This window comes from Rhinoderma darwinii, chromosome 8 (genome assembly GCF_050947455.1).
Source record: "Rhinoderma darwinii isolate aRhiDar2 chromosome 8, aRhiDar2.hap1, whole genome shotgun sequence".
Lineage (NCBI taxonomy): Eukaryota > Metazoa > Chordata > Amphibia > Anura > Rhinodermatidae > Rhinoderma > Rhinoderma darwinii.
The window spans coordinates 111,303,784-111,331,538 of record NC_134694.1 but is presented as its reverse complement, the minus strand read 5'-3'; the positions used below and the strand labels follow the sequence as shown (position 1 = coordinate 111,331,538).

At 44.4% G+C, this 27,755-nt stretch overlaps 1 protein-coding gene across 4 annotated transcripts; it reads left to right on the top strand.

Moving 5' to 3' along the window:
- The first annotated feature begins 1,449 nt into the window (after positions 1 to 1,449).
- On the top strand, positions 1,450 to 26,763 carry VARS1 (valyl-tRNA synthetase 1). Of its 4 annotated transcripts, none has more exons than XM_075836343.1 (30): positions 1,450 to 1,618; positions 9,495 to 9,831; positions 9,920 to 10,063; positions 11,052 to 11,166; positions 11,950 to 12,110; positions 12,202 to 12,387; positions 12,856 to 12,983; positions 13,097 to 13,261; positions 13,352 to 13,433; positions 13,521 to 13,640; positions 14,445 to 14,553; positions 14,666 to 14,754; positions 14,854 to 14,944; positions 15,040 to 15,164; positions 15,276 to 15,379; positions 15,690 to 15,848; positions 16,512 to 16,602; positions 17,084 to 17,189; positions 17,940 to 18,010; positions 19,912 to 20,037; positions 20,169 to 20,273; positions 20,374 to 20,442; positions 20,613 to 20,691; positions 21,181 to 21,308; positions 21,893 to 22,048; positions 22,161 to 22,367; positions 22,965 to 23,076; positions 24,392 to 24,567; positions 24,782 to 24,931; positions 26,559 to 26,763. In XM_075836343.1, exons 1-30 carry the CDS (start codon positions 1,542 to 1,544, stop codon positions 26,625 to 26,627), a joined length of 3,837 nt encoding a protein of 1,278 aa, XP_075692458.1. In that variant the 5' UTR covers positions 1,450 to 1,541; the 3' UTR covers positions 26,628 to 26,763. The 4 variants fall into 4 exon arrangements, with proteins under 4 accessions (XP_075692458.1, XP_075692461.1, XP_075692459.1 ...); XM_075836346.1 differs by lacking the exon at positions 1,450 to 1,618 and adding an exon at positions 5,798 to 5,896; XM_075836344.1 differs by lacking the exon at positions 1,450 to 1,618 and adding an exon at positions 7,996 to 8,075.
- The last annotated feature ends 992 nt before the right edge of the window (positions 26,764 to 27,755 follow it).

Here is a 27,755-nt window from a genome sequence, read left to right as displayed (position 1 = left end):
CTTTACTAGAACATTACATTATACTCTATTATGTACATGACATTATATTTAATTATATTTTATATCATAACATTACACTTTATAAGCGTACACTATATTATATTAAACTAGATTAATTCTATTATAGTACATTACATTATTTTACATAAGATTCTACTATATCACATTACAATATATTATTTGACATTATATTACATTAAACTGTATTACATTATAGTACATAACACTACATTATACTTTAATAGGTTATATTATATCACATTACATGACACTGTATTATATTATATTACAAAACATTACATGACACTATATTATATTACCTTGCGCTGTATTTTATATTCCAGTAACGTATATAGCGCTAATAATTCTGCACGGATATATACTGAATGCATCCACTCCATCCATTTTCAGAATGATATATTAAAATAACTCTCTTTACTTTATTCTGCCATTTCCTTTGATTGTGGCATATTCTTTTTATAGGAACTTGGGGTGACTACTTCACTACTATGTTAAAGGGGTTGTCTGAGTAATGGGGGGGGGGGTCCTCAAGAGGGAGGGAAAAATGTGTTTTGTAGACACTGATGACCTGTTCTGTGGATAGGTCATCAGTTGTTCGTGCCCGGACAACCCCTTTAAATACTAAGAGATCCCATTATATAAAACATTTGGTTGGAATTATTTTTGCAAAAGGTGGTACAACTAGTTATTACAATTAAGGGGGCAATTACTGTTTCACACGGGTAATACGGGTGTTGGATAAATGTGTTCCTTAAATAAGAATTCAGCGATAACTAAAAAACTGTGATGTAACACTCAGGTTCACTTTGTACATATAGTGCAGAATGTGCTCAGTAACACAAATATGTAATAATAGATATCTGGAAGGGGCAGATAATTATGTTACAAGAATTTGTAGATCATAGATAGATAGATATGAGATAGATAGATAGATAGATAGATAGATAGATAGATAGATAGATAGATAGATAGATATGAGATAGATAGATAGATAGATAGATATGAGAGATAGATAGATAGATAGATAGATAGATATGAGAGATAGATAGATAGATAGATATGAGATAGATAGATAGATAGATATGAGATAGATAGATAGATAGATATGAGATAGATAGATAGATAGATATGAGATAGATAGATAGATAGATAGATAGATAGATAGATAGATATGAGATAAATAGATATGAGAGATAGATAGATAGATAGATATGAGATAGATATGAGAGATAGATAGATAGATAGATAGATATGAGATAGATAGATAGATAGATAGATAGATAGAAACTCAGAAAGCTATAGATAGCGTGAGATATATTACATAATGTGTATTGGGTGGATCTATGTAAACCTTGGCAGTTTTATGACATGACGGACTGGTTACTGACAGATTTTATAGGGGAAGTGGGTGACGGATTTAAGGAAGGATCTTCACACACATCATTTCTTAGTAGAGTCTGTATCTTGAGGGACACATCATGTGAGAAGAACGATGGACCTGGACATCTGATTCATTATTTATGTTTGTCTTCTCTACCAATGCTGAGCGATCGCCTCACACAGACGGCAAAATGAAACACCTCAAGTCCTGGGAAAGGTAAGTGGAGATAATTACACGGGGGAATTATTGTGGGTGATGAAAAGTCTCGGAGACGAAAAGTCTTGAGATTAATTCAGGGCAATTAAACAGAAGAATGTTTTCCCTTAGCTTATTACATGTTAGATTTGGCACATTACCTGATATATCATTAACATTGCCCATTGTGTATTGGAGAATATGTAGGTGGGTTTTCACATGGGGCAAATATTTCGTTCACTGCTCTAGACTTTTATCTGAATACCCTGGTCTTGGCATCCAGCACACATGCCCTGCCAGCTATTCGCCTGGCATATGTAGTGGATAGAGGGACCTTTTGCAAAACTCAAAATGTTGATGGTTCATGCCAACCAACATCTCCCATACCCTGTAAAAGTAGGGCCAAGCGCTTCTTTCCTCGCCTTGTAGAGGTGGTATTGCCTTCAGGTTGGTTCCCCTCTGTTATTTGAGGTCTACACAGGTACACAGTACTCATGGGGAAGTGGAATAGGGCCAACCAAAGCTCCCATAGCAGCTCCCATAGCATATGGTATGTATGCCGGAGTTGTGTATATATATTATTGTTTATTAATCCCTTCCTGACATATGACGTAGCCGGGTAGGGGACGTATGAAGCAGACTCACAGGCTGAGCCCGCTTCGTACAACGCAGGTGTCGGCTGTATGTTACAGCCGACACTTCACTGTAATGAGCGGAATCCCATTCATTTACCCCCTTAGATGCCGCGGTCAATAGCGACTTCGGCATCTAAGGAATTATAAACATAATTGGCATCGCCGTGTCCATAAAAGCCTGATCTATTACAATATAACATTATTTAACCCGCATGGTGAAGGCCATACAAAAAAAAGTAAACTGCCAGAATCGATGTTTTTTTGGTCACCTCCTCCTCCACAACATTTTTTATAAAAAGTGATCAAAAACTTACATGCACTCTAAAATGGTTCCATGAAAAACGAGAGCTTGTGCCGCAAAAAAGAAGCCCTCATTTCGCACAATCGACGGAAAAATAAAACAGTTATGGCTCTCAGAAAATGGCTGCACAGAATTAGGCGCCATACACACAACCGTATTTTTCATTCGTAATTACGGACCCATTAATTTCTACGGCATGGACACCTATCTGTAAAAGTACGGAAAGGTGTCCGTAGCCCCTAGAAATAAATCGGTCCGTAATTACGGTCCATAATTACGGATGAAAAATACGGTCGTGTGCATGAGGCCTACATTTTATTTTTAACAATTAGTTTTTCCCTTTTAACAGTAGTAAAATATTTGAAAAAGAACTATATAAATTTGGTATCGCCGTAATCGTATTGACCTGCAGAATAAAGTTAACATGTTGTTTTAGTTGCGTGGTGAATGCCATAAAAGCGAAGCCCAAAAACAATGGAGGAATCGCTGATTTTTTCCCATTCCACCCCGCCTCCTCTTCTCACCACTTTTGAGAAGTGGCAAGAGAGGTAAATAGTCGCAAATGGTAGCTCAGTTATGATGTGCACCATCATTTGCCACTTTTTACAACAGAAAACTGGCATAAACCTTTTGCTATATTCCCCCCCACTGCGCCTTATTTATTAAAACTAACCTGCCCAGGCAACCAATCACATTGAAGACTTAGCTGACGGGGCCAGATTTGATAAATGAGGCCTAATCGACCTGAAGTCTGAATTCAGGGACAGCCGTAAAGTAAATATCTACCCTTAATTGGTGTTTTATGTTTTTACTTTACATAGATCCAACATTATGTACTGTTTAATTTCATAATATATATTTATAACGGTTTGAGCTCAGATTTTCTGATACAGAGCTCCAAATCCCCTGCTTGCCCTCACACTGTTACATGCTAAAATTATTTCTGCCTGCAGCCACCACTAGGGGGAGCTCAGGAGCTTACTGTATACTGTGTATACATTGCACTCAATAATAAAACAGTATGCAGTAAGCTCCTAAGCTCCCCCTAGTGGTAATACAATCCAAAATACCAGTCTTTCCATAACAACTGACGTCACCGCTGCAGCCAGAGATTAGCAGTGGGGTCATGTGATGAAGAGACGGACGTCATTGTGGCGCTGAATTAGAAAGACGCCGTGTGAGCATTGTGGGCATTTTAAAGGGTGACTATAGTACCTTTTTTTATTTTAAGCTATTTGCAGCTTCATGCCCCATTTTTGTCAAAGTTTGGACAACTCTCGTAAAGAAAAAGTTCCTTTAACCTATTCTTTACTGGATGCAAAAACTATGATTCCTAGGTGTAGATCTGATTCCATTGTAGTAAATGGGGGAAATTTAGCACAAAAATACTCCAAAGCCGGCCATACACATAAGACAATGATACTCCACTGATTAATTGTCCGTGCGATCAATTGTACGAACGATCCCACCAGCAACAGTAGAGACTAAATTGGTGGATAAGGGAGTAGGTTTTAAAAAAAAAACTTTACAGCTCTGTGCTACTTTGTGTGAACACAATGAAAAATCCAACCAAAATAATGCAGCTGCCAAAATGCGCCAAGATTTTCCCAACATGCCATAAATTGAGAGCTAGAATCTTATTGGTTGCTATGGGCAACTGCTTCACTTTTTAAATAAGCCTTTTTCTACTTAACTTGTAAATGAGCCTGAGTTAGGCCGCAAATCCTGAGACTCCATAATCTACGAGGATCAGTTTTCCAGGGTCTCACCTTGACACCTTGACGCTCTGATACTACACTAAGTGATATTACTGTTATTAGAAACGTCTTTTAGGCTTTGTAAGGCGATGATAGCTGAGCGGGACATGTCAGCCATACAATGCTTGTAAATATGAGGGAGGATTCATAGCAGGTCTTTATGATCTATCTCATGAACTGTAAACAGTGTATTACCGCGGCACGGAACATTAATTAACGTCTCGTTAAGTGTAAGGAAGCAGTCAGCTCCTCTCGTATAAAGGATGAGCTCATGACTACGTCTGGTGTCTCCTAAGATCCACTTAGGAATGTTTCAAGATGGCCGCCACGTAGCCGTTCCCGCCTTATCACTCCTGCTTGCCACATTGCGAGATCATACAGATTTGTTGGGATTAGCATGGGGATATTTGAAGGGTTTTCACAAGTGTAGGTATTAAGAAGCTCATGGTACAATAGTCTGGGGATTAGGTGGAGTTTCAGCATGGCAGGCCGTGATTCGGTGGCGGGTATAATTGTCTGTGCAGGACGTGGATATGTAAGAAGAAATAATTCGCTATCACTAGTGCACACAGATGAACACAGAAGGTGAAATGGATTTGCTCTATGTCAGGTGGACTTAAATGAGTAAGTCAGAATTTTTACCTATTTATTTCTTTTTGTTTAGGCTCAGTTCACACCTTCATCACGGCTTCCGTTTATACCAGTAGCCAAGACGCAGTGCCGGATCCGTGGCACAACAGAAACCAGCAGCGCCATAAGAAGCCGTTGGGGTCCGTCATGCGACGGATCCAGCGCTTCCATTTTTTTCCATTGTTCTGCTCCTATGATGAAGCGGGACGACAGAAAAACCAACGCAAATGTGAACAGAGCCTTATTCCAGGGAGGGCCCGAAATACAATAACATGTAAAGTACCATTGAATTCTCTGTAGGCCTCATGCACACGGCCGTGTCCGTAATCACGGTCTCCGTGATTACAAGCAAGGGCGGCCGCGGACAGCCATCCAAATTTTTGACCCGTGCTCCCATATAAAGCATTACGGTCCGTAAAAAGCAAAATGTCCTATCTTTTGCGGAGGCTTTCTACAGCCCGGACACCTTTCCGCAAATATACGGGAAGGTGACCGTGGTCAATAGAAATTAACGGATCCGCAATTACGGAAACATACTAGGGTCGTGTGCATGAGGCCTAATAAGCGACTATTAGCAAAGTGGTTTGAGGGTAAAGGGTCGGCCACTGGGGTCTTGCCAGCCTCTTGCTATGAATGATGGGGCTTGTTGTCCCGTAGACTTTATATTGCTATATTGCTGCACGATTCTTCTAAGTGCATTGAAGTCAGACAACGAAGGAGATAGGACAAGAAAAGTCCCTGAAGTGCACATCAGAAGAGCATATTAAGGGATCATTACCCGGAGGGACAGAACAGGCTCCGCTAATATGGGACTCTATGAGTAACTGCTGCAACGTGTAAGTGCAGCCGGTTCTCTCCTCGCCTTTGATGTTGGTTTCTCACTTGCTGGTGAAGCAGAGTCTCATCTCTCACTACTACATAGATTGCTTTGACAGCAGCATTGGATTCCTGTATCAGGCCAGTGGAAGGGCAACAGGTAGGCAGTTTGACTTTTATGGGGTCTCCCATTGATGATTTATGGTCACAGTTGCCCATCCGGAGTTAGAACTGATCACGTCACTTACAGATCTTGCTTTTCGTAATGTATCTGACTAATTCAATTATGGCTTAAGCCTCCTATGGTCGAATTCACACGAGCGTGTTCAGTCTGTGATATACAGTCCGTATTTCGGCCGCATTTCCTGGACCGAACACACTGCAGGGAGCCGGTACTGTCCCGTACTGTAATCATGTTTTCAGTATGGGACAGTTGTCCCGCAGCGAGTCAGTGACACCTAGCGTCATAGATAACTATAATTCTAGGAGTCCGGCTCCCTGCAGTGTGTTTGGTCCAGGAAATGCGGCCGAAATACGGACCGTATATCGCGGACTGAACACGCTAATGTGTGGGGCTCCTTAGACATTGAATATTTCTTACCTTTTTCTGGATCAACACAGTATGAAATTAAAGGGGTTACGTGAGGACCAAAAATTATTATTAGTGTAGTCACTTCAGTATGTGATAAACTCACTAATATACATTCGGATCCTCCGTCGCGCTGATTCTGAGATTTTCATAGATTTTTATAGCGCTGCCGGGGGACCAGAGGTCTAGTTGCACAGTCTTCTTTGATGATGATGATACGACTCTTCGGCATGTGACCGGCCCCGCTGTTCTCTATGTAATCGCTGTACTACTGCTACTGCTTGTACATTTATACAGCGGGGCCGGTCACATAATGATGAGTCGTATCATCATCATCAAAGAAGACTGTGCAACTAGACCTCCGGTCCCCCGGCAGCGCTATAAAAATCTATGAAAATCTCAGAATCAGCGCGACGGAGGATCCGAATGTACATTAGCGAGTGTATCACATACTGCAGGGACTACACTGATAATAGGCAACAATCATCCAAGAATCCGGCACTGCTCTAGAGTCGAAAACCAGTAGGAAGACCAGAAGAGCGGAAACACTCATTGAAATATTTACCGTCAAGCGCCAAGTCATCCAGTTTGCTAAACCAGTGACCCACCAGGGCAGGGTTGATCACATAGACATAGGCCCCAATGCAAAATCTGTAACAGGGCCCCCACTTTCCATGTCATTTATAGAATTGCTCTCTTTATATGTGCCCCCTAAGGTACCAGGGTGCAACTGCTATTTCTGCAACCCCTATAGCTATGCTTCTGGTTGAGCATTTTTGTGACCCTGATGTTCCCCAATGTGCCAGATGATCTCAGTTGTACTGTGATTATACTATTTTTTATTTAATAGTGCCAATATATTTTCCAAATAAACAAACAACTTCATATCATGCCCCCCATAACAAATCCCAGTGTACAAGGCCATGATTTCTGATAGTCACACACAGAGAGTCACAAATCAGTTTCCTATGCCTCAACCATGGAGGAACTTTATACATCCCCAAGGCAGATGTCGCTGGATTTTTGGACCAAGATAAAGCTTCATTGCAATTTCTGATGACAAGCTTGCTGACGGTTTCCAATAACAACCAGCAGAATTGTGAATTCAGCTCTGGATTATAGTAATATAACTAAGAAGTAATACAATCTACTTTAACATTGCATTTATAGCCAGAGTTCTTATCTATGTAAGAACAGTCATAGATAAATACTTCAAAACCATGAGTCAGCCTCATTCTAAATATTATCTTGACTCCTTATTATTAAACAACCTACAATATAAGTTTTGAAGTGTAATAAATATTCCTATATTACTAGTCAGACAGGAACTACTGCCCCCTGCCAGCTGCCTGACTCCCAGACTAGGATGTCACTCTTATTGCATCAGGCTGTAATTACCAGACTCATCCACCAGATGTCGCTTCTAAAAATAGATTCTAAAATATCGGGCTGCCCTCGTTAATGCCTGCATATAATAAGTGTAGAATAATTCCAGTATAGAAAAATCACAGTGTGTCTATTGCGGAGGCAAAATAGCAATGGATAGTGTTCATTTACAAAAAGCTATATGCCAACAGGATTGATAGAAACATATTTAGAAGTCTACATTAGACACAGGCGAAAGCTGGGGACAGCTAAGTATGGGCAAACCGGGGTCCTTTGATGCTGTACGCTAAGGGCGGAAGTAGGAAGGGGAAAGAATACACGTGGGGAGATGTACATGACGTCATCGGCGAGGATCTAAGGAGAAGTGAGTGTGAAAAGTGAGAGCACTGGGGGATGTAGGGGTAACGGGCAGAAATGAATGGATGTTGGGTGTAAGGGCGGATGGGAGGAGTGGGGTATAGGGGGTAACAGTGCGGTATATTAGAGGTAGTGCCCATGTGTCACTGATGCTCCACGTCCATGAGGACTACAAGTCCCAGGAGGGCAAATCATTGTCATCTGACTGCATATCCAGTTGCTCCTGTCTATTCTCCTGTTATCACCCCAGTAATTATGCTGGCTCCAGTTTCACACTGGGAGATGGCAGCATCGGTTTTCAAACTGTTTGAAGGTCTCACAATTTTCAAGATCTCTGATTGCTGTCAGTGAATAGGAACATTCTTGTTTGCACATAGAAACTGAAAACCTAATAGTTCTCACAGCTGAAGTTTCGCTGCAGATGTTTCCAGTCCTCTGTAAGGCTTTGTTTACATCACGACAGAACCCATACAGTAATAAAACCGTATACCGCGCGGTATAGTTTCTTTTTGTTGTTCCTTTTTTACAATGGGAGACTCTTTGGCGATTGTGTGTATGCCTATACAGTGGAATACGTTGCAGCTTTCCTTTGGAGGTATACGTCACAAAATTCTTCTGATGTATACCTCCCACGGGAAACGCAAACGTAATGTGATCAGGGCCTCGTAATACATAATCTGCGTAAATCTCTCCGCAGTTCGTCGTTTGCTACAATGTATCAGTGCAGGTGACATCTATCCTGTTGATCACAGATGCAACTGTAACAAACAGCTGTAAGAAGTATTAAGTCTGTATAGGTTTTCAGCCACTGGATATAAGTAAGTTTCCATTCACTGACCGCATGTAGGGATATTAAAATTGTGAGAAGTTGAAGCACAAAGCATAATAGAGACGTTAGAACATATATTTTACACGGTCAGCCTGTGACAGATCCTGGTAAGGGTAGGACGCTATGACGACACTGTGTCCCCCCGTCGGTTACGGTAAAATTGCAGAATTGCGGCAACTTGTGTTTCCTGTTGGCGACAAAAAAATTGTGAATGACCTTGTGATCTTCGCAGATAAAACCTAGATGGGTTACACTGTAGACCCCCTAACCACCAGTGGATCAGTACTGCGGCACCCCTGAACGGGCGTAGATTTCCGCTATAATTGACGCCAGTTTCTCATACATTTACGCTCCAGACTGATACATTGTAACAAACAATCAGGACAGGAGAGCGAGTTGTAAAACCCCTATAGAGCTGGGCACACACTTCTGATGTCCACTGATACCAACTATTGGTCAGAAATCTTCCAACATAGACGTGATGTAGCAGAGTTGAGTTGAGGGTTTAGTAACTGATACAATAAATTACACTGTACCTGTCATCATTCTTAGATGTCGTACTGTAGTAGTATAACACAGTGTCCCCTTTCTCTGCAGATATTGGCTTCCCCCTTCCACCATGTCGACTCTTTACCTTCCTCTGTCTTCTACCTCAGACCCACGATGCATCTGGGTGCGCATCTCCGGACAGTATTCCCCCCACCCGCGGCCGGCGGTGCTGGAGGTAGAGACAGGGCCCCGTGGTTTACCCCTTCCATGCCTACTGTCTCCTTCCACTGGCTCAGTATGGGGAGCCTGGGCCGTTTCTTACATGCTGGCTCCTGAGACCCTCTCGGGGGGAGGAGACCCCAGAACGTTCTCTCTTATTAAACAGTGGGTGAACTATGCAGAATCTGATGTGCTGCCGGCTGCCTATGGAGTGGAACATAAACCGGTAAGACCCAATGGGGGTTGTAGTGATGGGATCTAATGTCTTGGTCGAGATGCTATTTTTTTTTTTTCTTGGATTATCTTTATCACAGACGAGGGACCGCTCTCGTGTGGAGCTTCAGAGGATGCTGGGGGTGTTAGAAGGTCACCTCAAGGTGCGCACATACTTAGTAGGGGAGCGTCTGAGCCTCGCTGACATCGCCGTGTCTTGTTGTCTCATCCAACCATTCAGCACGGTGAGTTTTCCTGCAGCTTCGTCACTCTGGCGTGGTCCTGGGTAGAGTATCGGCCCCTTTTACGCTGCGTTTATGGTGTCCGACGTAGACGCCGGCATTTACGTGATATGGAGGCTGTGACTGTAGCGTCCGTCATTCCTGGGCTATTATGGGATATGTAAAATGGCTGTAGTCGACTGCGCTATTCTATTCATCGAAAAAACGGTATCCAGGACGTATGCCCCCCAACGAACGCCAAAAGGACACCCTCTTGCCCTCCATCGATATAATAGGTGTCTATGGGTACGTGTGATGTATGTGCCGGAACCTTTCCCAATGCTGCAACACGTACATCAAACGTGCAAAGGTTCCTTACAGGACATCTGGAAAAAAAATCTCGGATAAAATAGCGCAGCATGCAGCTCTGTTGTTTTTTTTTAGTAAAATGGCGGACCTCGTGATGGATGCCCGAGAGAAGTGAATGGGGTCTGTCAAGTGCCGTTGTTTTTCCGTTATGAGACGGTTCCGTTGCAGCATCGAATGATGTTTTTCTGCTGCTGTGACAAAACAAGCAGTGAGACCCCCGCCAATCGCTCAAACGAAGCGGCAGAAGCGTACGTGTGAGCGCTCAGTCGCTTCGTATCTGTTCGGCTTTTTCCAGAAAGCCGATGTATCGGAGTACAGGCTCATAGACTTTCTATTGAGTCCGTACTCCGATACATTTATTTCCGGAAAAAGCTGAACAGACACGAAGCGGCCGACCGCTCACACGTACGCTTCTGCCGCTTCGTTTGAGCGATCGGTGGGGGTCTCAGTGCTCGGACCTCCACCAGTCCATACTTCTGACATGTCACTATGACATGTCAGAAGTTTGTCAAATGTTTAGTTACACTTTAATTTTAAAAACCTGGACAACCCCTTTAAGAATTGTATAATTAACTAATGTCTTCTCGTCTGCGAGGATTTGATGTAAGCGATAACTTGTGCTATTTATCTCGGCCCGTTCCAGGTCATCTCTCCTTCCCTCAGAGAGTCTATTCCCAATGTCAGCCGCTGGTTCCTGACATGTGTAAATCAGCCGCAGTTCAAAGAAATTTTGGGGGAAGTGACGCCACTAAGTGGAGGTAATGACTGACCATACACGGGACGTTTCCTATAGGTTTTTTTATATATGATTATATGACGTTATTATGACCATAGACTTGTGTGCACGTCCTTCCCTCTAGTCATCTCTGATTATAGCGGCTGGGGTATATGGGACCCCCCAGACTGTTTTGGCAAATTGTCCCTAAAGGGGTTTTCCCACTTAGAACATCTATCACTTATCCACAGGATCGGTGATAAATGTTTGATCGCTGGGACCCCCACCGATCACTAGAACACGGTCCTGTTTTTCCTTATTGCACGATGGCATTGAGGGTCGGTGCTCAGCTGTTTCCGTTGGCCCCTACTGGATGGAGTGGCATCGCACATGCACAACCTCCGTTCCAAATCCTTTTCATTTCGATCGTGCAGTAAAGAGGAACAGGGGTCCGGAGCCATTCTAGTGATCGGTGGGGCCCCAGCGATTATACATTTATCACCTGTCCTGTGGATAAGTGATAAATGTGCTTAGTGAGAAAACCCCTTTAAGAGAGATTGAAGAGAGTGATGGCTACACATGTCTCTTCATTCTGGTCTATGGGAGTTATGGAAAGCTTGTTTGGCTGTTTTCGAAACTCCTATAGACCAGAATGTAGAGCGTTGCGGCCATCTATCCTTTTAAATTGCGCTTGGTACATCCTGCCACATCGCCAGGCAGATCAGGGGTATAGGGACCACTATTCTTCCGATAGGGGACCACCACTCAGACATTTATGGCATATCCGCTGGACAGATCATACAACCTGTCCTGTCTCTCTACCCAGAACCCAAGAGTAACCTGAGCTCTCCGGTTGTCACATCAGACGCTCCTCCAGTGAACGGCCCTCCAAAAACTGCCGCCCAGTTGAAGAAGGAGTCCAAGAAAAAAGAGAAGCTGGAACGGTTCCAGCAGAAGCAGGAGAAGATAAAGGGACAGCAGACAGAGGTAGGGAGACCGCACGTCCGACCTCCAGCTTTTACTCCATTCTCATATTTGGTCGTTAACTGTTGTCTCCTCTTACGCTGCTCAACCACAGAAGAAACCAAAGGTGGAAAAGAAAGACAAGAAGGAGCTCGGTGTGATCGTTTATGATATTCCAACCCCTGTAGGAGAGAAGAAGGACATCTCGGGTCCCATGCCGGATTCCTATAGTCCTCAGTACGTGGAGGCTGCTTGGTATCCTTGGTGGGAGAAGGAAGGATTTTTCAAACCAGAGTATGGGGTAAGTAGGATGTTTTCCTTGTGAGATCCATTCTGCCTATCCATGTTGTCTTATCGCTGTGGCCCCATTGCTGGGAACCCAGGGCCATCGCGAGAACGAGGGTCCCTGACCCCTCCGTTACTCCTGAGAAGGACTTTGAATGGAGCAGTGGTCTAGCATATGCGCTATTGCTCCATTTACAGGCTATGAGAATGGCGGAAACAACCAAGTACAGGGCTCGTCTGTCTTCGTCAGTCCCACGGGGGTCCCAGCGATCTGACAATTATCACCTGTCCTGTGGATAAGTGATAATTGGCGATTGTGGTACAACCCCTTCAATGTTCCAGCTGGTGGTATAGCAGGTCTGATCCATCCCTTGAAGGACTGGATACATCTCATCTCCTAGTTAGATATGGGTGGTGGACCGTCATAGAACCTGGGGGTCTTTTATCCCTCGGTTACATCAACTCCTTCCTTCTTGTGTTACAGAGAAAAAGTATCTCCGATCCCAACCCAAAAGGCACGTTTATGATGTGTATCCCTCCCCCAAATGTGACCGGGTCCCTGCATCTTGGGCATGCCCTCACCAATGCCATCCAGGACAGCCTGACCCGCTGGTGAGCACTCTTCGAGAAATCATGTGATGAGAATTTTTGGTAATGGGACGGTCTGTAGATACGAGACAATGGGATGGTTCAGGTATAAGTAACGCTCATTACTCCTTGTTAAGGCATCGTATGCGGGGTGAGCTGACCTTGTGGAATCCGGGATGTGATCACGCAGGGATTGCTACTCAGGTGGTGGTGGAGAAGAAGCTCTGGAGAGAACACAAGAAGACACGGCATGACTTGGGCAGACGACAGTTCATAGAGGAGGTCTGGAAGTGGAAGGGAGAGTGAGTCACCGCCTGGTTACACATCATTGCGCCAACTAACGCCATATGTTATGGGTTCGCGCCATCTTCCTTTTGTTCTCTTCCTTTCAGGAAAGGTGACCGCATCTACCACCAGTTGAGGATTCTTGGCAGTTCACTGGACTGGGACCGAGCGTGTTTCACTATGGAACCAGTAAGAAGCCATCTTGTTACACCAGTTCTTTGCACTTGAGAATATCTCCCTCCCCCACTCACTATTTTTCTCATTTCCGTACCTCAGAAACTATCTGAAGCCGTCCAGGAAGCTTTTATTCGCTTGCATGAAACCGGGGTGATCTATCGCAGCAAACGACTCGTCAACTGGTCGTGCACCCTCAATTCTGCCATATCTGACATAGAGGTGAGGACTGGCTGGAAGAACGGGTATTGTGGGGACTTGAAGGGGACCCTTTTAAATTCCTGAAAAAAAAAGATTGTCCAAAACGTCAAATTCTTGTATTCTTTGGACAACCTCTTTGTTTTCAGCCTTCTCTTGACATAAACAAAAAAGTTCCCATTCACTGACCGCAAGCAAATATATTAACAATTTTGCAAGGATTTAAATCATGGGTAGATTAGAAATGTCATTATATTATAATTAAGCTCTCTTTTTTTTTTTTTATGGACTCAATGCAAGTAAAATGAAGTAACTTTCCAAGTGGTCTAGATTTAAAAATTTCTGTCCGTTTTGTGTTCACAGCTCATATGTAGACCTATGCGTCTCCATGCTAATAGACTACAAGCAAAAACCCTGTGTGGTTTCTGAAGTCATATTCCTACCCATCTGCCCCTTTCCTCTTAGTTTAGTATAAAGGGAGTAAGGCTTCATTATCAGACTACACAGGGCTTGTTTGTAGTCTGTAACCATGGAGACACATCCTACATAAGGACTGTACACCCAAAACTATAGGACATTTTTAATCTAGACTATGTGCAAAGTCACCAATTTTTTTGTTTTAAGAAGCACAACTTTGTTGCAAATGTGGACACAGCCTTTACGTTCGGAGTTTGACTTTGGTTTATCCGGTCCCGGTCACGTATGATGAATAGACCGCCAATCTTGACGTTTTTGGCCGTCTCTTTTGTTCACTATTCGATACTCCAGAGAATTGAAAGGTTTGTCCGATATTGTAACGTCAATGACATCCAGGATGCTGCATTGTAGGTAGACAAGAAGGAGCTGATGGGTCGCACAGTACTGCCCGTACCCGGATACAAGGAGGGCGTGGAATTTGGGGTGTTGGTCTCCTTTGCTTACAAAGTACAAGATACAGGTGAGATTTGTATGTAGTGTGAGGTTTCCTGGAGGTCCCAGTCTTGTCTTTGGGTCTATCTGGCTCTTTCATTAACCATTTGCTCGCCCCTTTTCTGCTATGGATGTCCTAGGTGAGGAGGTTGTGGTGGCCACAACTCGCGTTGAGACCATGTTGGGGGATACGGCCGTGGCGGTCCATCCTCAGGATCAGCGGTACCAGGTAACGGAGTACCCGAGAACCTCTTTTTATTAGATTTACATTGTTTTTGGCCGTTCCTCAGTGGGTATTTACTCGACTTTTTCCCATTCATGATCCCAGCACTTGAGAGGGAAGTCCGTGGTCCACCCTTTCTCTTCTCGACTCCTTCCCGTTGTCTTTGATGAGTTTGTGGATATAAGTTTTGGAACTGGTAAGAGCGGGAAATACATTAGACCTTGCCGTAACGTACCGGCTCTGGTCTTTGTCTCCTCATCGTCTTCTTCTCTGTCTCTTCCTCCATATCAGGTGCTGTGAAGATCACCCCGGCTCACGACCAGACCGATTATGAGGTTGGGATGAGACACTCCTTGGAGTTTATTAACATCATGGACGACAATGGGCTGCTGGTTAATGTTCCTCAGCCGTTCTTGGTGAGAAGCTCAGCGGATGGGAGTTTTCACTGCCGTTTTATATTTTTGATAATGTTTCCTTTTGCTTTTTTTTTATGCCTTTATTACATTAGTTTCTGTTTTATATTTTAGGGAATGAAGCGTTTTGAGGCCAGGAAAGCCGTCCTGCAAGCTTTGAAAGATAAAGGATTATTCAAGGAGATAAAGGACAATCCCATGGTGGTCCCTATCTGCAGGTAACAACCATTGCTCTGTTTGTTGTATCAAATTTGCAATGTCAGAAAAATATTCGTTACGTGGAGGGATTAACAGTCCTACTAGTGGGACATGTGCAGCGGTTATAGAGCGAGGGCGTAAGAAAAACACTGCTCTTCTATGATATTAGAAAAAATGATCTTACCGAAACAGCGCCACTCTTGTTCACAGGTTGTGTCAGGTATTGCAGCTCAACCCAATTAAAATGATTACAAGACGCAACCTATGATGAAGAGCAGAACTGTTTCTGGGTCTCTTTGCATCGGTCATAAGTGGTTTTTCTTTCTTTAGCCGCTCAAAAGACATTGTAGAGCCGCTACTAAAGCCTCAGTGGTACGTGCGCTGCGATGAGATGGGGAAGAAAGCGGCTGACGCTGTCCGTGATGGACACCTGTCAATCATACCCGAGTTCCACAATAAAACTTGGTTTAATTGGATGGATAATATCAGGTGAGTATAATACGGCTGACGGTTGTGATCTCTTTGTATAGGCAATTCATATTTTAAAGGGGTTGTCCGGACACTTTTTATTGATGGCCTAACCTTAGAATGGGTCATCAATATCAGATTGTTGGGGGTCTGACTCCCGGGACCCCAGCCGATTGGTTGACTGTTTACAGGCACTTCCGGAGCGGCTGTGTCTGGGATTGCAGTTCCGGTTCCATTGAAGTGAATGGGACTGAGCTACATTCTCCGGCACAGCCGCTACGGATGTGTACAGCGCTGTACCTGGTAAACACTGAAGAGGCCACAGCGACCATCACATCCCCATCAGTCAGCTGATCTCGGGGGTGCCGAGAGTCGGACCCCCACTGGTCTGATATTGATGGCCTATCCCGAGGATAGGCCTTCAATAAAAAATCCCAAAAGAGCCCCTCTAATGTTCTTTGCAAAAAAAATCTTGGTTAGGCCCGCTCCACTAGACCTTTATAAGTTATAATGTGTGTTTGTGTCACAGTGATATATACACCACACAGTATTTGTATCTAGTGCTTTTATTTCCTTGCTCCTTTTTCACTCTCACCCCTCCTGTTTTCAACCCATACCCCAACTCGTGAGTCATTGGCAAAAGCTAAAAACCCTCCGGCTAATGGTAATTTTTCTTTTTTACAGGGATTGGTGTATTTCTCGGCAGCTCTGGTGGGGTCACCGTATCCCGGCCTACTTTGTTACCATTAATGACTCGTCTGTGCCCCCCGGAGAGGTGAGGTGGGGGTGGGGGGGGATTGTGCGTTTATGGTGTCACTTGAGTGCGGGAATGTCACCAGTCATAGTTACTAGTACAATATCACCGGCACAACTAGCGAGCGTTAATGTTGTGGATGATATTCATGGAATGAAGTAATTAATTGCCAGATTAACTATCGGTGTGCCGTGGATTTACACCTATACATTACAAGGCCTTGTCGTCTCCACTGAGCACTGTTAAATCGTATAACCGAGCGCTAACCATACTCCTTATACACGGGGGGGGGAGGGGTAACTGTTTTTATTTAATGCACTAAAGGGGTTTTCGGCGTTCTGAATTTTTTAAACCCCTTTAATATAACCACAAGCTAAAAATTAAAAAAATAATAATAATGTGATGATACGTATTCGTAGCCAGTTTAGATTTCCGGCTCGTGTCATTGACCATATGCATTATTGATGTATTAACATATTGACTAAGCAGCTGGTTTGTACAGGATACAGATGGCAAGTACTGGATCAGTGGTCGATCACAGGAGGAGGCGAGATCCAAGGCCGCTAAACAGTTCAATGTTGCTCCTGAAAAAGTGTCACTTAAGCAGGGTAAGTCCTATGGGTTGGAACTTTATGGAAACTGGTTTCTTAAGATTGGGACTGCTCCTGTCTGTACAATGCCTGGGTATTGCTGACCTCATTGGCGGTCCATATAATGTGATTTATATCGACGTCAGAACATGAAATGATGTCCTGTGTACTTAACTCGACCCTCACGTTCTGGGACAACATTTTAAATATGATGGGGTATATGTAATAATATTACCTGGTGCCCTCTAGTTTTGCCTCTCTGCCGTGGATCCACCGTTTTAGGGTCCCCTCTGTGCTCTCCCAAAATTGGCTGCAGCGCTTCTTAGACTACGAGTCTGAGACACTCCCACTGTTCTCGGATTGGCCAGAGCTGCTCATGTGAGCAGTTCTGTCCAATCTGGGAACAGTGGGAGTGTCTTAGACTTAGTCTGAAAAGTGCTGTGGCCATTTTGAGACCACACAGAGGGGACCCTAAAACGGTGGATCCACGGCAGAGAGGCAAAACTAGAGGGCACCAGGCAATGTTACTACATATACCCCATCATATTTATAATTTTGTCCTGAGACCGGCGGGTCGCTTTAATGCCGAGCCCTCCTTGTAGACGTAGCGATAGGGGTTGGTGCATCATGTTAGGATATCCCTTTACGTCAGTCAGTCTTACATGCACAGCCCAGACTCTTATCTAGAACCTCTGTAAATGAACACTTAAAATATTGTCGTCGCCCCCCCCCCTCATAATTTTACACCCATCTCTGTTTGTGGTTCAGATGAAGACGTACTTGACACCTGGTTTTCCTCTGGACTTTTCCCGTTCTCTATCTTTGGCTGGCCCAATGAGGTAAGGATCTATAAAGATTTCAGCTTAGTATCTAAAGAAGTTTTTCCATCACAGTTTAGACAGGCCATAACATTCAAATCAGTGGGGGTACAACCTCTAGGACTTCCACCGATCTGGAGAATGATGGGACCGAGGCCCCATTTGGCTTTTCTGCTGCTCTGAGCAGGTAAATGCAGCATCGCTCCATTTAAGTGAATGGCGCTGTGTAGTCGCTCCCTGCGCGGTGGGTCATCTGGAGCGTTGTTGTGAAGGAGCCGTAGTGCTTAGTCCTTCATTCTAAGGACGGGGGTCCTGGCAGCAGAACCACCACCGATCAGCAAGTCATGGCGGATACTAGACTAGTGAGATGCTAGACATGGCGGATACTAGTGAGATGCTGGACATGGCGGATACTAGTGAGATGCTAGACATGGCGGATACTAGTGAGATGCTAGACATGGCGGATACTAGTGAGATGCTAGACATGGCGGATACTAGTGAGATGCTAGACATGGCGGATACTAGTGAGATGCTAGACATGGCGGATACTAGTGAGATGCTAGACATGGCGGATACTAGTGAGATGCTAGACATGGCGGATACTAGTGAGATGCTAGACATGGCGGATACTAGTGAGATGCTAGACATGGCGGATACTAGTGAGATGCTAGACATGGCGGATACTAGTGAGATGCTAGACATGGCGGATACTAGTGAGATGCTAGACATGGCGGATACTAGTGAGATGCTAGACATGGCGGATACTAGTGAGATGCTAGACATGGCGGATACTAGTGAGATGCTAGACATGGCGGATACTAGTGAGATGCTAGACATGGCGGATGCTAGTGAGATGCTAGACATGGCGGATGCTAGTGAGATGCTAGACATGGCGGATGCTAGTGAGATGCTAGACATGGCGGATGCTAGTGAGATGCTAGACATGGCGGATGCTAGTGAGATGCTAGACATGGCGGATGCTAGTGAGATGCTAGACATGGCGGATGCTAGTGAGATGCTAGACATGGCGGATGCTAGTGAGATGCTAGACATGGCGGATGCTAGTGAGATGCTAGACATGGCGGATGCTAGTGAGATGCTAGACATGGCGGATGCTAGTGAGATGCTAGACATGGCGGATGCTAGTGAGATGCTAGACATGGCGGATGCTAGTGAGATGCTAGACATGGCGGATGCTAGTGAGATGCTAGACATGGCGGATGCTAGTGAGATGCTAGACATGGCGGATGCTAGTGAGATGCTAGTGCTAGACATGGCGGATACTAGTGAGATGCTAGACATGGCGGATACTAGTGAGATGCTAGACATGGCGGATACTAGTGAGATGCTAGACATGGCGGATACTAGTGAGATGCTAGACATGGCGGATACTAGTGAGACGCTAGACATGGTGGATACTAGTGAGACGCTAGACATGGTGGATACTAGTGAGACGCTAGACATGGATACTAGTGAGACGCTAGACATGGTAGATACTAGTGAGATGCTAGACATGGTGGATACTAGTGAGATGCTAGACATGGCGGATACTAGTGAGACGCTAGACATGGCGGATACTAGTGAGACGCTAGACATGGCGGATACTAGTGAGATGCTAGACATGGCGGATACTAGTGAGACGCTAGACATGGCGGATACTAGTGAGACGCTAGACATGGCGGATACTAGTGAGACGCTAGACATGGCGGATACTAGTGAGACGCTAGACATGGCGGATACTAGTGAGATGCTAGAGATGGTGGATACTAGTGAGACGCCATTACTTACTATGGTGGGAAAACCCAAGTTGGGCCTTGAAGTGGCCATCATGTTCCTACCGGTCCATAAGTTCCAGCACTACATGGTGTCGTATTTTTCTTACTATATTGGATAATAAAACGTAACCTATTTATTTCCCGTAGACTGAGGACTTGAAGGTTTTCTACCCTGGCACTCTCCTGGAGACTGGACATGACATCTTGTTCTTCTGGGTGGCTCGAATGGTGATGCTTGGTCTTACCCTAACCGGGAAGCTGCCCTTCAAAGAGGTGAAAGACCCCATTCATTTATATGATACGGAGTTCAAGGGTTCGGTGGTTCTCGTTCTCACTGATATCCATGGTTTCTGCTTCTTCTATTGTTCGCTAAGCCTCACGTTGTCTCCATCCTCCTCTCTCAGGTTTACCTCCACGCTATAGTGCGAGATGCTCATGGCCGTAAGATGAGTAAGTCCTTGGGCAATGTCATTGACCCCCTGGATGTGATCAAAGGTATTACCCTACAGGTGAGGAAGTCATATGGGAGGTGTAATGTAAAATCCACATCCATGATGATAATGATAAAATTGTCGGTGGTCTTTTTAACCCTTCGATCTACTTTCCCAGGGTCTTCATGCTCAGCTTCTCGACAGTAACCTGGATCCTGCCGAGTTGGAAAGAGCCAAGGAAGGACAGGTGAGTCCAGATCCCAGGCTAAGTGTTCCCATACACTACTACACTATGTCGGTTCCAAGGTTTTTTCTAAAAGGATCTGAAAGATAATGTTGGAGACATGGACCAAACAACTCGTGTGTGTGTGTGTATATATATATATATTTTTTTTATGTCATCTCTTTACTCCTCAGAAAGCCGACTACCCCTGTGGGATCCCTGAGTGCGGAACAGATGCTCTGAGGTTTGCTTTGTGCGCATATACTAGTCAGGGTAAGTTTATAGACCTTTTATTTGAATGGTACTTTTTTTTAATCTTGTTTTTAGGTCCAAATTCCTGTGCCGATTAATTTCTTACCATATTTTAAAGTGACTGGAGCTCCGGTTTTCTGATACAGAGCTCCAAATCCCCTGCTTAGACATGGACTTTAGAGATTATGCTGGCTGCCTAGATCCACCACAAGAGGGAGCTCTCTGCATACTGTGTATTATTGAGTTCATTGTATAACAGTATGCTCCTGAGCTCCCCCTAGTGGTGACTGCAGGCATCCGGTGTGTTCTCTTTGGAGGGGATTTGGAGCTTTGTATCAGAAAAATGGGGCTCCAGCTCCTATAAGAAATGAATCCGCGCAGAATTTTTTACCTATTTTAATAAAACCCAATGATGGCGCTCAAGGACAGACATTCACTTTAAGCATCGGACACAAGTTGGTGGTTACTAAACTGACACAAATTATTTCACCTCCTTATAATTCATTTCAGGCCGAGATATTAACCTAGATGTGAACAGGATCCTCGGTTATCGTCATTTCTGCAATAAGCTCTGGAATGCAACCAAGTTTGCCATGAGAGGCCTAGGAGATAATTATACCCCCCCTCCGTCATCACTGGTGAGTGGTATGAGGGAGATTTCCGAGGTCATGCTGTGGTTTGTTCTTTTGTACCAACATAGTCACACTGATCATGTTCACACACATTCTGAGCCAATTCAGCGCCCTTAACCCCTTGCACGTTCCTGATAAGGAATAATATAAATAAATTAATGAACCGCTTAATGTTACGTACCGAAATGTATATTAAAAAAATTCACCCTGAATGCAAAAATTAAGACCTTATACAGCGACGTTCTAACTCTTGGCAATGCAGTGAGTCAAAAGCGGAAAAATACACTGCGTCCTCAAGGCCAAAAATAAGGGGTTAAAGGGAATCCACATCGTCAAATTATAATCGCCAGCCCCCACATTATAAGTGTTCTATTTTTCCCCATGTGGTGCGAGGCTGCATACTGTATCCTGTGCAGCAGCAAGCAGCGTGTCACAGGCAGTGTACAGAGGCCAGCCCACTGTCAAGATGATTGGCTGATAATGGTCTTACATCATCAACAGTGGACGTTCAGAGATACCAGCAGAGCACACAGGGCTGTGTAGATTGTCCCCTCTCATTGTGTACTTATCGGTGTCGTGTCGTGTTTTAGCCCTCAGGACAGGAGAGTCTGGTGGATCTTTGGATTTTAAGTCGTCTCGGCTTAGCCGTGTATCTTTGTAACACCGGCTTCCAGAATTATGACTTCCCAGGGATCACCACCGCCGTGTACAACTTCTGGTTGTATGATCTATGTGACGTCTATCTAGTAAGGACATGCGCTTCATCCTCCTTTCTATTATCGCCATGAACTTTTGCACCATTATTGTACCTTTTATGTTGTGTCATCGTCTCCGCGTTGTTCTTGTTCCCTTCTTCAGGAGTGTTTGAAGCCTGTGTTCTCCAGCACGGACGAAATAGCCATAGCGGTAGCGAGGATCACGCTGTACACATGCCTGGACGTCGGACTCCGACTCCTCTCACCCTTCATGCCGTTCCTCACAGAAGAGCTTTATCAGAGACTCCCCCGACGGTCTTCCGAGACGTTCCCCAGTGTAACGGTCACACCTTATCCTGATGCTACCAAGGTGACCGCCACCACAGTCACATTTTTAGGTCCTAGATTTAGGTGCAGTAAGATGTGTCCGGCCATCACTATGAGTATTACTGCAGAAAACTGGGAGTTCTTGTCTGTTCGTGATGTAGAGGGGTCTATGGAGCATTTGTTCTAGGACAGGGTGAGCAATACTTCTAGGGCGATGGTCATGGGGTGTACAGTGCATTGTGATTAGAAGTGGGATAGAAAACTAGACAGAGGGTCTACACGTTTGGAGTAAGTGGCGCGGTGACCGTGGAATGAAGAAAGAACTATCTCTAGAGTATTGGTTTTAAAGAGTTACCGATGTAGCAGAGCTGAGTTTGTCAATCGGTGTACCTCAAGGTCATATCATATCTGGTATGTGAGATTGTACTGCATTATAACTCTGCTACATCTCTATGATGAGTTGTGTATGTGCCTAAAGGATGCAGTGGTTTCCGCCTCATAGAATGAACACTGTGCTGGGTGGTCTTGGGTTGCGGAATGTATTGAGGTGTCCATTATTATGGGTATAAGACCGGACCGTCCGAGGCATGTGGAATCAATTGTGTTGGACGACACTGACCGTTATTTTGTTTTTTCGTAGTTCCATTGGCGAGACGAGGAAATAGAAAAAAATATGGATCTTGCTTTGCTCATTGTGAAATCTATCCGGTCTTTGCGGGCCGATTATAATCTCACCAAGACCAAGGCCGACTGTGAGTAAATCCTGGTAGTCCGGTGACTAGTCCTGGTATAAGTAATGATTGCGCTGCAGACAGCCAGAATTGTATTTAATTTATTATTTAATTCTGTATAAGGGGATTTGGGTTTTGACATTATTAGACGGGACTAGTAACCCATCGGCAACCTGTGATGGCATTGCAGGGGTGGCGATGGGCTTACAGAAGGAAAGCTGCATAGGTGCTGATGGTGCAGGCTTAGGTGCTGTAATTGTACGGCACAGTGCGGAAGGGGTTAAAAGGGTAAGTCCACCTTCACAACCCATTATTTTTTGTTTCAGTGCATCCACAATGAAGAGTGAAGGAACTTTGTAAATAGTCTTAATAAAAAAAAAATAATATCTTATCGTTGTGTTGCTACAGTTCTGAGTCTCCATGGTAACAGACCACAAACCCTGTGTAGTCGGAATCTGCAGTCACACTCCACACAGGGTTTGTTGTCAGGCTTGTAGTCTGTTACCGTGGAGACACCTATAGTTCCATAAGAGCTGTATACACAAAACTAGAGTCTTTAATCAAATATATCCTAATTGCAAAGTTGCTTCATTTTTAATTTTAGATGCATTGGAGCAATAAAAAGTTGGATGTGGAGCTGGACATAGCGGAGTGTGGACTTTACCCTACGTGTTCATCTTTCTCTCTAGTGCTCTTATCGCCATAAAGATTGGTTGAATATTAACCCCTTTATAGCCACGAAAAGATAAAAATGTTCACGCTGTATCTGACATTGATCAGGTCGAGCGCTCGTCATATACGGGAAGACTGCGGAGGCTTCTGACCCATCAATCCTGCATCATTTTTCGGAAGCGATACATCTGCATGGCAGCCCACCCGTTCTTTAGGGGTGACCCAGCAGCAGTATTGCAGACTGTGAGCGAGATGTGACACTAAAGGTGGCCATACACTTTAGATAGCTGTCGGCTGCATGCTCGTTCCACCGCCATCTACTTCCCCATGCAGGTTTACTTCAATGGAGAGGACTATAAGACGCTGTCGTAACCCAAGGGCAGCGGCTTATTTCCTGCGGGAAGAAAGGATCGGGCACGTTGAAAGACAACATGCCCGATCCTTCTTTGCTCCGACATCTGTTGTTGTGGGAAAGTTGGGAGACCCCCATATACACTATAGTGAGCGGGTTTTCATCTGATCTATGTGGGCACTTTAAGGATCTGGACAGCGGCAAGAGACCATGTCGCCTGGCGCAAGACAGCGGGTAAACCGAGCAATTGTCTTTCCAACCTTATGTAGTTTATATTTCGTGTAATTGTTTTGTGTTCTCGCGCCTCAACAGGTTACGTGAAATGTCAGGACGCAGATACCAAATCTGTGGTTGCGGCTCACGCCTCCTATATCACCGTCCTCTCTTCCTCCCGCTCCCTTGTAATTCTCGAGCCTGCGGATCCAGCCCCAGCAGGGAGCGCCGTCAACACCGCTTCTGACAAGGCCACTGTTTTCATGATACTCAAGGTAAGAAGATCCCCCAGCTTTGTTCTAGTGCAGCCATAGATGGAGCGACGTCTCCGGCGTCGACCGTCCGCTTGTTTTTAGTCTGTCTCTGCGCCACAGACCACGTTTGTTAACGTCTCCAATGGTGCAAAACGTAATTGCTTTCGACTGATTCTATTAATCCCAATGTCAACTTATTCCTGGGAAGTTCATGTATGTATGTATTCCCCTGCAGGGACTTATTGATGTGGAGAAGGAGCTGGCGAAGTTGCTGGTGAAGAAGACTGAGCTGAGCCGACAGCTGGACAAGTTACGGGAGCGGGTGGGAGGAGCAGATTATGGCAGCAAAGTTCCTCCAGCAGTGCAGCAACAAGACTCTGAAAAGGTGAGCCAAGAACAACCCTGCTCCTCGGAGGTTTATGAAGTAAGAACTGGATTCCTGCCTATAGGTGGCGTAGTGCTCACCATCTGGTTTATTAGTTTTCAACTTGCGGCTTTCCAGCTGTTGTGAAAGGCCGTCAGAGCATGCTGGGAATTCTAGTTTTACAACAGCTAGCGGACCCGAGGACTCAAGACTATTGGTATATAGGTTTAAGTATTTCAGTATTCTACAGAGTATGTTGGATATAGTATAGGGCCCAACAACTAGTGCGGGCAGATTTCCACTCAGAGGTAAGGTGCATTTAGTGATGATCATGAATATTGGAACGGGGCGTGGAAAATTGAATGGGACCCCATTCCAAGTTCTGTTATGAAGCCCAATAATTAATTCCCGTGCTGTGACTTCGTTGTGTGCATTATTCCTGTACTGTGACATCACTCTGTGCATTGACCTTGTACTGATATCACTCTGTGCGTGATCTCTTTACTGTGACATCAATTTGTGCATGATACCATTACTGTGACACCACCATTTGCATCCTCTTGTGGTTTCACATTAGTGTGCACATTGTCCCAGTACTGTGACACCACTCTGTGCATGATTCCTGTGCTGAGGCATCCGTTTGTATTATTCTTGTTGCTGTGACTTCAGTGTATGAATTGCACACTTTCCCACTACGGTGACATCACTCTATGCATTAACCTTGTACTGTGACATCACTCTGTGCATGACCCCTTTACCGTGACATCACCATTTGCATTATTTTAGTGGTGTGACATCAGTGCGCACATTATCCTTTTACTGTAACCTCACCGTGTGCATTATATAGATGCTGTGACATCATTGTCTGCATTATTTTTAGACTGTGACATCACTACGTGCATTCTGTATGCTTTGACATCGCTGTGTGCGTTATACCTGTGCGTGAGGGAAAGACACATGATGCAAAGGGGAGGCTAAAAGAATCATGCGTTTGTTATGTTCTTTACTCGCTTGTGGTGTGGGCCCCCTCACATGTTTTTCTATGGCGCCCCGTGTTTAGTTGTTACTTCCCTGCTTGCTACATTTCCCTTCCTGCTAGTCTTTATGTATCTCACGCAGTGTCTCTCCAGTTTGCGCCGGTTTACAGTCTTTCCACCCAAAATTTAAAAATGGACAAATATTTGTAAATCAGAAGCGGTTGTGGCGGTAATTTTTGCAAAAGTGACGACAGGAAGTGCTGCCATATTGGTTGTGACTTTTGTATTCGCTTCTTGACTGTCACTTTTGCAAAAATATCAGCCAAAAGTGAAAAAAAAAAAGAAAAGTAAATTACAAATGTTGGTTATTGCTGTAACGTCTGGTTTACTTGTATGTTGCCTGAATTACGATTTGACTCCGCAGGATACAGGTACGTCTCTATGTACCATCCAGGTAATTGGTAGCGTTCCGGCATCTCTACCCGTTTATAGGGGTTGCCCCGTTCCATGAGCCCTTGATTCCCTGTGTCTCCCCTGTTGCTCATCTGGGGACATGGACTGTTTTACGACCGTCCGCAGAATAGCGGATGACAAACACCCCGGCCGGTGCGCTAGCAATGAATTTGTCGGACATTGTCACTTATTTATTTCCGCTTTTTATGTTCCCTTAGATGAAACAGTTCGAAACAGAATCCCAGAAGGTGGAGGAGGCCATGAGCAGTTTCCAGAAGATGGTTTAGTAGTAAATTATTTTTAGTCTCACCGGCCCTGACGCTGCTCCGGAACTTTTATCTTTTTTTTAGGGAAGAAACCAATGGCGTTGTAGGAGCGCTGACATGCGGGGTGTATTGTATGTAATAAATCCTGTAGATCCTACCAAGGCTCGGTGTGTGGTTTCCTGCGGGGCCGAGGATGTAATGTAACTGGTCGGACGTGCGCAGTAGAATATTTTAATTTAAAGGGGGCGTCCATCTATATAATTCAGTTGTTTATGGGCAAAACTTTTTATCTTTTAAAAAAAAAAAAACTCAACTTAAGCCCTGGACATGAATGGGACACAAGACCTCAAAGTCGGCATCGATAGCACATTTTTAGCCCATTCTGCTTTGCTATTACAGCTGAGGGTTTGCTGCAGTTGTTTCCAGTCTAGACAATCTTCTGTAAATTACAACAGCTTGAACTCCAGAATGATAATTTTATCTGCACCGATACATTGTAGCAAACTATCAGGACATGAGAGTGATTGGTGCTGCTGATGTGTTTAGCTCACAGAGGATTGTCTAGACTGGATACAGTTGTAACAAACCCCCTGCTGTGAAACTAATAGGTTTGTAAAAGTTTGTAGCCCCTGGATGTAGATGTTCACATTCACTTACAGCAAGTGGAGTTCTTGAAAATATTAAGTAAAGTTACTTTGTTTAAATTCGTATCATGGCTTCTGTTCTTAAAGGGGTATTCCCAACTTAGACATTTATGGCATATCCCCAGGATATAAATGTTTATTTTGGGAATACCCCTTTAACGACGGATTTGTTTGGAAACGGTTCTTGACTGGTCCCGATCACCTAATGGGTCAGTTCTCAGCGGGTTTCTGCTTTCTTGAAATGTATTTAGGGTAAGAAAAGTGCAGCAGTCTAAATTATTCTTGCCATCAAAAAGACAATGGAAACCTGACAGAATGGAGAGTAGCAGCAGTGTGAACACAGTCTTATACATCATGTGACTCCACAGTGCCAGGAAGTGTTGTCTTTTCAGCCCCCTTGTTTGGCACTTTAGGGGGCTATTTAAGGGGTGTACTTGTACCCGCTAGCTTAACTTTATTAGGGTGTCACACTAATGTCCGCATTTTAATACCCCTGTCGTATTGA

What these genes read in the sequence shown, in the direction of transcription:
- VARS1 (XM_075836343.1), top strand. Translation starts at nt 1,542, where the DNA reads ATGTTTGTCTTCTCTACCAATGCTGAGCGATCGCCTCACACAGACGGC. An exon ending in ATGGTGGTCCCTATCTGCAG is followed by an intron (nt 15,380 to 15,689) that starts GTAACAACCATT and finishes TTCTTTCTTTAG; the next exon opens with CCGCTCAAAAGACATTGTAG. An exon ending in GGAAGCTGCCCTTCAAAGAG is followed by an intron (nt 20,038 to 20,168) that starts GTGAAAGACCCC and finishes CTCCTCTCTCAG; the next exon opens with GTTTACCTCCACGCTATAGT.